The sequence below is a fragment of the Lepisma saccharinum genome, chromosome 3 (assembly GCF_977018435.1).
Source record: "Lepisma saccharinum chromosome 3, izLepSacc3.1, whole genome shotgun sequence".
Classification (NCBI taxonomy): domain Eukaryota; kingdom Metazoa; phylum Arthropoda; class Insecta; order Zygentoma; family Lepismatidae; genus Lepisma; species Lepisma saccharinum.
Genome location: NC_139231.1, coordinates 61,012,430 through 61,026,998, shown reverse-complemented (window position 1 = coordinate 61,026,998; position 14,569 = coordinate 61,012,430). Strand labels below are relative to the sequence as shown.

Below are 14,569 nucleotides of genomic sequence, written 5' to 3'. Positions count from 1 at the left end.
AAATTGGTGTGCCAGCCTACATATTCCTGCATAAGAATGTTCACTGTAGAATAATCATACTCTCAATATCATGATGATCCCCCATGAACGAGTCAATAGGTGTCATCAATAAAAGAAAGTATAAATTCTATGCTACAGATGCTAATTGATGACTTTTTTATATGCTTTGTTCTTTTTTAAATGGTTTAACCAAAGAGAAAGGACTAAACTTGTATTATAGCTTGCAATCGCCCATTCAAGGATTAAACCTCATAGTAAGGGGTTGACTGGTCACTGGTCAGTGAAACATGGATTGGGTATGAGCAAACGGTTTGTTGTAGAAAATGGCAAACCATATGTGTTGTTAATCCACAAATAGAGATGCCGGTTGCACAAGCTATTTTTAAAACTTATGTGCTGGTAATTAAAAATTAATTGTTTTATAATTAAGTATGACTTTCAGTTATTTCATGTGTAAGCTACACCCCATTATTCATCCCTCTGTGAGTAAGGAAATTGCATTCTGTACACACCAAAAATGGTATATAGATAGGGTCAGGCAGTACATGTCTTCTTGCATTTAAAACACATTCTTGTTCCACACCACTCACCCCACACTTTTAATGCTGTTTTATTTTCAGGGGTGTTGTGCAACTATTTAATGTGGTGAATACACAAAAGAAGGACATCAACGAGAAACTGAATAGTGCTGGTCCCTCAGAGAGGAAGAGGGAAAAGGTGTTGAAAAGTGTCGATAAAACTAGCTTCTTAGATATGCTGATGGGGTCAACACTGAGTGTTCCTGTAGAAACCACGAAGGAAGTAAAAGAAGAAGAAGTGGAGATAAAGGTGAGTGCAACATTATCGTATACTCCTCGTCCTGATTCCAACCTCACTTTACTTCAAAGAAAGTTCCGAAAGATCAGTTTTCCCCCTAAGAACAACATGTCAGATCCACGTGGAGTCCAATAAATCGTCCCTTGAAACCTTTCCCACCAATAGTGTTCGTCCAAGAAATGACAGCTCTCGTCAATTCCACGTGGACTAAATGAGATGTTGCTAATTCAGTTTCTTTCGAGATTTTTGAACGCAAAGTTGCGGTTGCGTTATCTTTTCTAGGTTGTGTTATGGTATTGTGCTACTTTTTTATACAATATAAAGACCTTGGGAGTGTAACCTGGCAGTGAATGAATGGATGTCTAAACACTGCAGGCAAAAGTGACAACATCGCTTTACAGAAAAACAGGTGGTGGCTCGAAACCAGATACGCTTCCGGTCAGCTTCTTCTGGGGTTGGGTCAAAGATGCCGAACTGCTGCTACATTCAGGACTTCAGCTTTACCTCATAAATTTCATAGGGACAGTGATTTGAGTGTATACTATTGTCAGAAGGTTCCAGTGTACTCTTTGTTGGTTTAATAAGAGAACATCTACAGTTTATTTCGAGAAGTTTATTTTGCTTCTCACTCGGACGAACCCAAGTGCTACAAAAAAAAAAAAATATTCGAGAACCAAACAGTAGAACATCGATAGTGCAGCTTTACACAGACTACAACCTATGTAGTATATTAACTCTTGATCTCTCGTTTATACCAGGTGTATAAGCTTAAATCTGCTGTTTGCTCATAGATGGCGTTAGTGAGCGTATGAAGCTACCATGAGCACGCCATACCTGGTGTTTTTATGAGTTGGACATCTGCCAACACAAATCAGTGCACATCGTTAGCAGGTGCAGACAACAACAGACAGTGTTCCTGTGGTAAGCATGTCTAGTTTTGTGCCAGAAAAAGAGCATATGCGGGAAGCTCTGCTTTTCTGCTTCCATTTGAAGAAATCGGCTGCTGAATCGCATCAAATGCTTGTGGAGGCCTATGGTGACAGTGCTGTATCGGAAACAACGTGCAGGGATTGGTTTCGTCGGTTCAAAGACGGCAATTTTGACCTGAGCGACAAGAAGCGTGAAAATCGGCCCAGAAAGGTTGAGGACCATCAATTGCAGGCTCTTTTGGACGAGGACGATACCCAAACGCAAAAGATGCTTGCCGAGCAATTGGGTGTTACTCAAGCAGCCATTTCCATGCGTCTACGTGCCATGGGAAAGGTTCAAAAGATCGGAAAATGGGTGCCGCATGAATTGACCGATCGGCAGCTGGAGAGACGCCAAAACACATGCGAAATCTTGCTTGCCAGACAAAAAAGAAAGTCTTTCCTGCATCGGATTGTGACTGGTGATGAAAAGTGGATATATTTCGAGAATCCTAAACGCAAGAAATCGTGGGTTGATCCCGGCCAACCATCAACATCTTCCTCGAGACCAAATCGCTTCGGCCGGAAGACGATGCTGTGTGTTTGGTGGGATCAACAGGGCATCGTCTACTTTGAGCTGTTGTAACCTGGTGAAACTGTCACTGCCCACCGCTACCACCAACAACTGATCAAATTGCACCGTGCTCTGTGTGACAAAAGACCGGATTATCAAGAAAGACATGACAAGCTGATTTTCCTCCACGACAACGCCCCATCACACACGTCAAGACTGGTCCAAAACTACTTGGAGACACGCAACTGGGAGGTGCTACCCCATCCCGCCTATTCACCAGACCTGGCCCCTTCCGACTACCATCTGTTTTCGTCGATGGGCCACGCCCTCGCTGAGCAGCACTTCGATTCGTATGCAGACGTCCGAAAATGGCTTGATGAGTGGTTTGTCTCGAAAGAGAAGGACTTTTTTTGGCGTGGTATCCACAAATTGCCCGAGAGATGGGCAAAATGTGTAGCTCGCGAGGGCAAGTACTTTGAATAAATTTCTTGTTGCTTTCTATGAACAAACCATGTGTTTTTCTGACTACAAAACATCAGATTTAAGCTTATACACCTGGTATACTTTATATGTTTATTGACAAAAACACCCTATATATAACCCCCCTTTTTTTCAATGAATAATAAAGTGTATATCATAATTACTCACTCATTCATTAAGTTACAATTCTGTCTTAACTTTATACCTGTTTGTGGTTTTGTTAATGTATCTGCAATCATGTCTTCTGAAGCACAGTACTTAAATGTTACTTCATCTTTATAATACAGATCACGTACAAAATGATATTTTACATCAATATGTTTCATTTTCAAACTAACCCTTTCATTTTTAATTAATTTGATACAACTTTGATTATCTTCATTTATGATAATTGGATAATCACATTTTTTATCCATATCATTTAACACATATTTTATCCATTTTGCTTCCTTACATGCTTCTGCAATTGCCACATACTCAGCTTCAGCGGAAGATAATGAAACATAAGATTGTTTTCTACAAGCACAGCTTATCATACCTCCCTTATACATAAACACATAACCACTGTTTGATTTTCTAGTTGATACATCCCCAGCCCAATCAGCATCTGCGTAACCTAACAAATAATCATTTTCAAATTCAAATTTGTTTCCTAATCCAATATATATAAAGCCACAATCCCACCACTCACTCACTGACATAAATGTTATCCATGAAGGAAGACCCGGGAGACGAAAAACGCCCGATTACGACCCCCCTTGAAATCGTCCCAAAAGGCCGAGAAAATTCAAAAATCTCTCAATCGGGTGAAAATGCCTTAAGGGTGAAAATGCCCTTTTCTCACGTCCTTAGCAACCGTTGCCACGGGCATTTCTTTTGCACACATTGTTTCCTTCAATTCTTAATTGTCCAGCTACATTATATTTCTCACAGATATGTAACACACAGATAAATCAACTCCTGGTTTTGAAAAGGTGCCTGAAACAAGGGTGACATCTACATAATAAGGAGTTTCAGCCCAGATACAATTACGTATATATTGTTATACTCAATTCGTAAATATCTGCATCGTGCTTGTTTCAACTAAATGTTTAGGGGGTATAATGACATGCAATTCCTTAGAGCTTGCCGTGCTTGTTGTTGTCCATGGAAACGGACGTTGCTAGGGAACTTAAAGAAAGTTTATTTTCACCCCGAATGCTACTGTAAGGGAATCATGCTAGACTCTTCGAATTTCAAAATGCGAGCATCAGAATTTATTACAGAGGCAAGGTAGGAATGTGGGGGGAATGGCGGAAAACGGTTATTATCCAAATACGTTCAAAAATGTGGAAAGACAAAAGACGTAAATATTGCATTTTCAATTTAGTGTCGCTATTGAATTCGTTTATGTGAAAACACGCAACTAATTATCTTGAAACTGTTATTACTTACTCAGTTTATTATTAAGAAATTAGACAATTTTCTTTTGAATATTTGTACCTTATTAGAGGCCATACACACACAAAGTTACTTTATAAACTTTTCAAATTAGCGAACATATACACATGTTCCCCATCATCCAATACAACATGCAGACATTTTCAAAGTCATTAAGATCATTGAGGAACCCCATCTATAACATGATTGCGATCACAACGTGGCCGAAGGTCACTCATGCGAGCGGCCACGTCAAAGTACGCGAGTTTTAACTTATATGATTGAGTTCCCTTTAAATAACGAAAAATTATTTTTACTTCAATCCAATCAGCTTTAGTAGGACAACTGACCTTCTGACTCAAAATTGACACACTTGCTGATATGTCTGGTCTAGTATTTATACTTATGTACAATAATGCTCCAATAGCTTGTATGTATTGTTCATTACTTGGTAATGGTTCAGAAGTTTCTGCATATTTAATGTATCCAGGATCCATTGGAATTTTTGATGATTTTGCATCTTCCAATCCAAATTGTTTGATTAACTTCCCTATGTAATTACTTTGATGAAGAGCAAAAACTCCATCCTTACTTCTCTCAACTTGAATTCCCAGATAACAACTAATATCACCAAGACAATTAATCTGAAATTTATTTGACATTAACATTGCTACATCATTAATCAAATCAACATTTGTACATGCAGTCACAAGATCATCTACATACATTAGAATATAGATCATATTCCCATCAACTGATTTTGTATAAAGACATGGATCTGCCTCGCCTCTTTTGAAATCATTGTTAACCAAAAAATTCATCAATTTTATTATACCATGATCTTGCGGCTTGTTTTAACCCATATATGCTTTTCTTCAATCTGCATACATATTCTTCTTTCCCAGATTGATGATATCCCTCAGGTTGTTTCATGTATATTTTTTCATCTAAATCACCTTACAAAATTGCTGTCTTTACATCAAAATGCTTGACTGCCATATTCATTTCTCCTGCAACTGTTAAAAGAACTCTGAATGTTGCTTGTTTTCCAACTGGTGCAAACACTTGATCGTAATCATCACCATAGATTTGTGAATATCCTTGAGCAACTAGTCTGGCTTTGTAACGAGTAACTTTTCCTTGTGCATCTTCGTTAATGGTATACACCCATTTACTACCAATTACATTTCTTCCATTTAATGGTTGAACTAGTTCCCAAGTTTTATTTTCCTTCAATGAGTTCATTTCTTCATTCATTGATGTCTCCCATTTATCATTATCAGGTCCTCTAACTGCCTCTTCAAAATATGTTGGTAACTTTCCTTCCACAATGACCTTTTGTAGATATCTAGCTGGTAATTGTCCCTTTGTTGTACGAGCAGATTTTCGGATAACATCTGGTGTCCTTTTATTTACTTTGATATCTGTATGTTCATCAGTTTTTGAATTGCAAATTAGTTCTGAATCACTCTTCACTTCCTTTTTACCAAAATGTGAATGCATTTCTGGTTCCTCTTCAAGAATGTCCACGGATAATTCACAATCAGTATTATGATTAGAATCAGATTTTTGGATAGGTTTCAAAGTTGAAATTACATGACTTGAGTTTTCAATAAATTTACAGTCTCTGCTTATGTAAATCTTATCTGATGTCATATCTAGTAACCTATATCCTTTATATCCTTCATATCCAACTAAGACAAGTTTCTTTCCTTTAACGTCCATCTTTTGTCGATGACTTAGAATCATAGCATATCCAACACTGCCAAACACTTTCACATGACCCATGTATGGTTTCGTTCCATACCATTTTTCATATGGAGTAGTCTCCAATATCTTTGTGGGTAACCTGTTCTGTAAGTAATTTGCTGTATTTATAGCTTCACCCCAGTACTTCTTGTGCATGCCAGCACAATTATCATTTCCTTTCCGCAATGCCGTTCTGTTGTGGGGTATATGGCACTGTAGTTTGATGTTCTATTCCTTCCCTTTTGAAGAAATCTTTCAGTTGTAATGACATATACTCTCCTCCATTATCAGTCCTGATTACTTTAGGTTTTCTTTTAAATTTGTTTTTCACATACTGTACAAATTCCTGTAATTTATCTTCAACTTCACTCTTTTTCTTCATTAATATACCATAGTAAACCTACTAAAATCATCTATAAATGTAAGTATATATTTGTTCCCACTAGGAGTTTCAACGTCCATCGGACCACACACATCTGAATGCACTATATCTAATAATTCCTTTGATTTTTCAGTTTTCAATTTTGGAAATGATTTACGAGAGATTTTACCTTGAATACATTCTTCACAAATTTTAGTTACATTACATGCATCAATATCAACACCTTTAACTAAATTTCCTTTACCAAGATTTTTAACAATTGTTGCATCTCTGTGTCCTAATCTACGATGCCAAAGATGAATACATTTCCTGTCATTTTCATGACTTAACCTTGTGCAATTGATTTACAGATTCTACATTTGAAATAGTATTCAACTTATACAGAAGGTTGATCCGCGTATATGTGTCCGATTTTGAACCGTCACCCCTATGCACAGAATCGACCGATCCAAGCGGTTAAAAGCATGGGAGGACGTTTAGAGCCTGTAGTATCGTGGCACTATCACAAGTGTGTGTTGTGTGCATCATGGCTCCACAGGTGAACCGTTTTTGGGAAGGGTACGTAGTTGCACTTTTCCATGCCAAATATTCGGTGTCAAAAATTCAGAAACAGTGCAAAGAACATGGATGTGCCTTGGGTTCGACGACCATCAAGAACACAATCAAGCAGCATAAAAACCACGAGGTTCCAGCTATTCAGTCGCCCACCAGGGGGACGAGGAAGGGAGCGTGCACTGTAGCGATGCCACCCGTGTCTCGGAAGCTGCATCGAATGGCACTAAAGGAAACCTCCCGACGCAACGTGTGATGGCCATATGACTCCACGTGGCCCAGTCAACTGTGAACCACACCCTGTGTGAGAAATTAAGCCTCCGGAAGGATTTAAAAGCCGTGAACATTACCTCAGTGAGGCCTATCGGTGTAAGGTCTCATCACATACATCTCGTTCTACTAAGAACTTTCTGCCACATATGGCGACAGACATCGGGATTTGGGGTATTCCATTGTACGATATACTGGTGAAGTCACTGGATGCGAATCCCATGAATTTCTGTGGGTTTGGTCTACTGAAACGGGCACTTTCCTCTCATCGTGTCACCACTCTCCGGCCCCTGTGGAAAGCCTGTCAGGAGGAATGACAGAAGATTCCACTTCCTGTACTTCATCGTAGCCTCCTACAATGGAAGTTACGGTGCAGGGCTATTGCCAAGACACACGGTGATCACATTGAGGCCAACCGATGGTCATCCCGTGGATTTTCATAAGGTAAGTGCTAGTCCAAAATCGGACACATATACGCGGATCGACCTTCTGTATAAATTATTTGTCAGATCTGCTGATGCAACAGCTTTTCCATCTTTACTAATGATACATGTGTTATTGTGAAATTCAACATTTAAACCTTTTTCAGTAAGACATTTCACCGATAGTAAACTACCATGCAACTCAGGTACATACAACACAGATTTTACTAATACATCCTGTATACCTTTATCATGTATACATTGTATTACACCTTCACCCATGCCTTGTGATTTCAAACTACTTCCATCTGCAAGGTATATTTCATTTGTTATATTTGGATTAAAAAATTCCTTGTCACTGGTCATATGACATGTGGCTGCTGAATCAATGTACCATTTGTCTTTACCTGTACCTTTTTCACTTGCTTCAAAACACAGAAAATGAACATTATCACAATCAGAACCACTTTCATCATCTCTTTTTTCACTTTCTTCAACGTTACTCACCTGGTTTGCTTTATACACGATTTTCCTTTTATGTGCCTTGTACTTAAAACAATCTCATTTAAAGTGACCTGGCTTTTTATAAAAATAACAGACACTTTTCACATTATCGGATTTCACTTTAAGAGCACTTTCTGATTAAACACCACTGTCAGTTTTGGCTTCCTTTCTTCTCTTATATTCATGTATGAGCTTCCCTTTCACCATTTCTAAAGTTAGGTCTTCTTCCGGTCTCGTCTCCAGTGCAGTAATTAGCATCTCGTAACTGTCCGGCAGGCTACACAACAACATTGCTACTTGCAAATGTTCCGCTAAATTTTCACCAAAAGCTGCAAGTTGATCCACAATATCCAACATTGCATTAATGTTCTGCTCCATGTCGCCATTTTCATTAAGCTGTAAGCGGCACAATTTCTCCAATAAATACACTTTAGTTGTGAGACTTGATTTTTCATGATACCGTTTCAAAGAATCCCAATATCCTTTCGCTGTTTCCTGCTTTCTTACATGAACGAGTTGATCGTCTTCCAGCAAAAGTCCAATGTTGGCCCTAGCTTTTCCGTCTTTTTTCTTCCATTCCTCGTCCGGTTCTTTTGGCTGCACACCCGTCACTACATCCAACAATTCTTCCTTTAGAAGTAGTAACTCCCAATTAGTTCCTGTTATTTAACTTTTGTATAGTAGATTTCACGGACTCCATTTTCACAGTCCGTATTCAAACATGAACAGCCGCACTTCCTCGTTTTCCTTATTACAACTGCATTAGACATGTTCTCAGTGTTCTGGGTGTTCTTGGCCCATAACCTATGTTGGTTTAATAAGAGAACATCTACAGTTTATTTCGAGAAGTTTATTTTGCTTCTCACTCGGACGAACACAAGTGCTACAAAAAAAAAAAAAAAAAAATCGAGAACCAAACAGTAGAACATCGATAGTGCAGCTTTGCACAGACTACAACCTATGTAGTATATTAAGGCCGTACTAAAGGCAATTTTGTGGTAATTTTTCGATAACAGATGGCAGCACCGTTTGCCATGGCAACTGAGGGCCACGTAATCAAGGCAGATACATACAGGTTGGTCGATAAGGGTACTCGATGTGAGATGAAGCCATGTTGGTTAGAGGTGAGTTAGTGGATTAAAAAGAAATAGTAGTAAACCAGGGAAATTGATAATCATGAGATTTTAGTTATATGTTCTTATTAGAGAAATAAGTAATTAGTGTTGCCCACGAGACGAGACTTTGGCCTGTCTCGTCTCGTGGAAGTGCTGTCTCGTCTCGAAAATATTCGTTTGTCTCATGACACATAGTCAATCTCGTGTCGTCTCGAATCTTTAAAAGCCTGTCCCGTCTCGTCCCGTGGGCAACACTATAAGCAATATAATCATCAGTGGAAGGTAGCAATAGTCGAAATATTAATATAAAATCCGTTGTTTTATATTAAGTATTTTTTTTAATATTTAGAACGCAGAGAAGAAAAAGCAATAATAAGTGTAGTTAAATATTAATATAAAATCCGTTGTATTATATTCAGTATTTATCTTAATATTTAGAACGCAGAGAAGAAAATAAAATTATAAGTGTAGTGAATTCAAACACGAAACGAGCCAAGTGAGGACAGTAATTGAAATAATTGAAAACATTTTGTGAATTCGTTTGAAGCAAATGCTGTGTTGACTCAGGCACGTATCCAAGGGGGGCCTCGAGCACCCCCCCCCCCCCCCCCCCGAAATTTTTCGGTTTACACTAGATAAAATGGGTCTTTTTGGTTTCTCTGTGTGTGTGAAATAAAATAATAAAATAACGTGACGAAAATTTAAGAAGAGAAATAATTATCGAGGCAAGGTAAATTTTTCTATAACCCTGTAATTGATAATAGCTCGTATCCAAGGTGGGAATAAAGGGGTTCGAGCCCACCCTCAGGAAATATTTCAGTTTACACTAGATAAAGTAGGTTTTTGGCTTCTTGAATAATGTGACGATGGAGAGAAATAATTATCGAGGCAAGAGGGAGAATGTTCTATAACCCTTTTGTTGACAATATTGCAGGTAAACTTTTATTGCGCTTTTATTGTTGTTGTCGCATCGAGTAGTTAAGTGTAAAGATTTGTCATCATTTAGAAGCTGCACAACAAAGCCTGCCACGAGTAGGACGATTCTTTTTATTAATTATTCTTTGGAAAGCTGAAAAGGAAACATTCTTAAATAAGAAGTGGAGTCGAACTACTGGTAACATTAACGAGAGGTTTTATCTGCGGAACATTCTAGAATATAATGAAGACATAAATTCAATTTCCCGGTTGATCAGTACAACAGAATCTGTTAGTAATTCGAAAATGAAGAGGACTAGTGACGCAATGTCCTGTAAACTACGTAAGTCTACTTCTAGTTCCAGTTCGTGTCCAAAGTTGAATATATTGTCGACTAGGAGCCTCAGGGTAGTCCTAGTTCGGGGCATGAGCCGAAGAGATCGAAGGCTCTAAAGTGAACATTTCACGAGTACCGGATATTGGGGCGGTTTATTAAGACATAAATAAGTTGCACAGATCAACTGTAATTTTATTTGTGCCCGGGCCAAATTTCATGTATGCAGTCCAAGACTTTCATGGGATAAAAATGACTTTTATTTAAGCCAAATGGGTTTAACACACACTCAAACAATTAACTACTACAAAGGGACAGCCGAAAATTTTATGAATGTCAAGAAGAGATAGCAGGAAGATGTTGCATATGTAGATATTTTAGCGAAATTTTCAGGCTCTGCCAGGACCCGAACCAGGGTCTCTGGTATATTGTGCCGTTGCTATACTGGCATACCCAGGATTTTCGAAGGGGGGGGGGGGGAGTACGTATACTCTTTTCGGTAGTTAGTACTCATTTTACCATCTTTCTCTGCTTTTGACCTTCATTTTTTTATAAATACTGGGCCAAAGGAGGGTTATGACCCCCACCAACACTCACTCCCTTGGGCACGCCACTGGAGATAAATGAGTGAGCATTTTATCATATTGGAAGACAAAACATTAGATGTGTTGGGAACGGAAGGGTTTTCACTGTGCATTAATTGTTTCTCGATCCAGCTGTATTCGAGAAGACTTCCTTTGTTTCGTGCCGATATATGACAAGACTGCGGAAGCTGTGACGGACAATTTCGAACACTTGCGAGTGCTTAGGCCTGAATATGCACAATTTGGTGGGTTTCAGCTTGTATAAGAGCTGCAAACATGGGTAGACAAGACACATTAGTAGTGTTCAGGCTCGAATCAGGGAGAAATATTCGAAAACTGTGTGCGTCCAGTTAGCAGCCCACAGTTTGAATCTCGCATTGTCGAGTGGATTGTCCATCCATTGTGTAACAGCTTCGTGAAAACACTCAGACACCAAAGATGTTTTGATGCCTGATGAGAAGAAACGGACAAACACGTTGAGATAAATATGGCAGCCTTAAACGGTGGCTACTATTTAGGGGACAGTCTCTTCCCATTTTTTTGCCTCCGCACTATGGCCTCTTAATGCCAAAGGGCACCACTGGCCTTAAACATACACTTGAGAGTTTATATCTATACCCCTTAAAAATATATTGTTCAGCCACCCTCGAAAGGAATTTCTGGATACGTGCCTGCGTTGTCTGTACACTTCATTTTATATGACAGTACTTTCTACCATTGATTGGAGACTTTATACTCTGTCCCGACTATCTCTGCTGCAGCAAGGCTGCACATAGCGGCAGAGGAAGGGGGGGGGGGGGGGATCGAGTGGGCAGAGCGAAGCAATACACGATGCTGCGAAAGCTGGTAACTACAGCCGCTTTCACCCGTTCCATGCAATCCCGCTCCCTCTCACGTGTTCATTGGTAGAGCCGTCTCGCGTCACTACTTGCGCAGAGACTTGTTTTCGTTCGTTTCCTCCAGCGAAGTTCTTTTCTTCTGTATGGAGTGACCATTCAAAATATTCTTGGGTAGAACGCAACGCACCGTGCTTTCATTGTTGAAACGCCATTTTCCGCACCCTGTATTAGTAAAATTAAATTAAAGATAAAACACATTTTCAATTTTTTCAATTATAAACATTGTTGAAAAATGCTTAAAAGTAGTAATGTTAATTTTTCCACAAGGCCGTAAATTTCAGTTTCTTAATGTATTTTTCTTGCAGAATTCCAATTGATACAAAAAAGTGTTCCATTTTCTCAGGATGACGATAAGACCAAATAATATTTTAGTTTATATTATTTTCGGGTATATTAAAACCTGCAAAAGTTCTTATTCGCAATATTGGAAGAAAACTGAAGATGAAAATTAAAAAAACATTAAAATCATGACTTTTTATACTTTTATAGTATAAAAAAATATATACATAAAAGCGTAATGTTTCCAGGGTCTTCTTCAGACGAATATTCACAATTGAGGGCGGAAACGTTACGTTTTTAAGCATATTTTTTTATGCTATAAAAGTTTTCCTTGGTCAGCATTTTAATGTTTTATTAACATAAAAACAAGGCTTAACAGTGTTACAATGGAAGTTAAAGCTCAAATTACTATACTATAAGAAAATTATTTATTTGAAAACCTTGAATTGATGTTTTAAGTCCTTTTTATGCACAGATAGGCTAATCAGGACTGGACCTACAGTTTAAAGTGGGATCCGAACCACTGTGTAATGCACCTCCACCATGTATCGAACCTCTTGAGTACAAGGCGACGACGTTACCACTACGCCATCGGGGAGATTTTATTTGAAAACCGGGAATAAAGGTAAACGAGAAGCAGAGTGATTATTTGTTCGTTTCATAATACTTAAGTACAATTTTACACAAGTTGCCTCCGCACAATGTCCAACGTCCTGTTTCACAGTTCTTGACGAATTATACTGGTTTGTTCTGCAACTGTCTTTGGAAGTAACAGTAACATTTTCGTGTAACAGTAACTGTAAACTACTTAGTTTATGAAATTAGTACCTGAAATTCAGTTATTTTTCCACCTAACTAGTAACTAAATTGAAAGTTAGTGGTACACTCCTGTTCACATAATGTGTCACTCTTTATAGGGTCGAACAGTTGAAGTATGTACCAATTGATCTGAACAAAAGTGTACAATTACTCTTTTTTTCGCATAGAAAGGAATTTTCTTTTGCTCCATTTTTACAATTTGTTGAATCATATCCTCACCTGAAACAATGGATTGAAATCGTGAGACCATGAGAACAATCTTATTTATTGCCAAGAACCAGAATGTATCTCTCCCAAGCGTATTTTAATTAGAATAATTTCGACATAAGGCTATATAATCTCCAACAATCCTCATTGGTATACCACAGTTCAACAGTAATTCTGAATAATATTGTTTGCTCAACAAAAATACAATAAAATATTATTTTTTTCATCTTTAAGTAAAAGATGTGGATTTTATTGCCTCTGTATTTACATATAAAATATATTAACTTAGTTATAATTATATGGTTGATTGATTTAGTTTATTTTAATATGCTTTTCTGCCATTTTTGTCTAATCGCAAAGATGAGAATGAGTGATAATATGATGAAACTTATGCAGGATCACATACAAAGAATATCCATGCCTGGATTCGAATCAGAGACTCCTAGCGTCGTAACTCACTGTTCTAACCACTCCAACACGGAGACCAGCAGTTATAATTATATATGAAACTTAATGCCAAGTTGTTGGTGGTCATCTGTGATGAAATGAATAGTGCGCTTGCATTTCATGTTCTGAACCATGTCTTAAAAGATACAACTAATCTAGAATAAAGTAATATTTACAATTATTGTAATAGTAACTAAATTAGATACTTTTTAAAGCAACAGTAATTATAACTGAATTAATTTCTCAAGTGATTAAGTTTGAATTACTTTTGAAAAGTAACTTTTCAAACACTGTTTATATCTTAGAGTTCAGCATTACTCAGATAAGAATTGTAAGAAAAGTTTTCTGAGATACAATATGGTAATAATTACCATTAGAATAAAATTCAAATCATTGAAAAATCATTGCATGAAAGGACTACAAAAACTATAATATACATATAAATTCACATTAACATTTTTGTTTCAATGTAACTTCATTCTCCTTCTTGCTCATCCTGCAAAACATTATGTCGTTCTTTCATAGATACGTATGCTTCTTGCTGTCTTGTAATCATCATCCCATTCAGAAAGCAATGATGGGCAAATACCCTTAAAACTTGGAACTAGCAAAAATTTCAAAGATATTTGTATGTGTGCTATAACTTGACAGACAAGACACACACGTTATACCATTCCCATTATTTTCAGTTTCTCTAATATACCGTTCCCAATTGGTGACTACTTGCAGCCAGATATTAAGAAGTCTTGCAACATAATTTCTTCAGTATATTTTGGACTCTTGATATCTTGTAAACCATCACCATTCAACCATGTATGTGCAAATTGTGTACAGGTCAAACAATCCACAAAGACGAATTTGATTCCATAGAAGCATATCCACAAACTTCCACGG

At 37.8% G+C, this 14,569-nt stretch overlaps 1 protein-coding gene across 1 annotated transcript in view; it reads left to right on the top strand.

The window, feature by feature from the left end:
- Positions 1-14,569, top strand: part of LOC145985078 (RRP15-like protein) — a 37,719-nt gene that overhangs the window by 11,724 nt on the left and 11,426 nt on the right. The window contains exon 4 of the mRNA XM_083118652.1: positions 621-828. Coding sequence (XP_082974778.1) covers positions 621-828 — 208 coding nt within the window. The remainder of the gene's footprint in view (positions 1-620; positions 829-14,569) is intronic.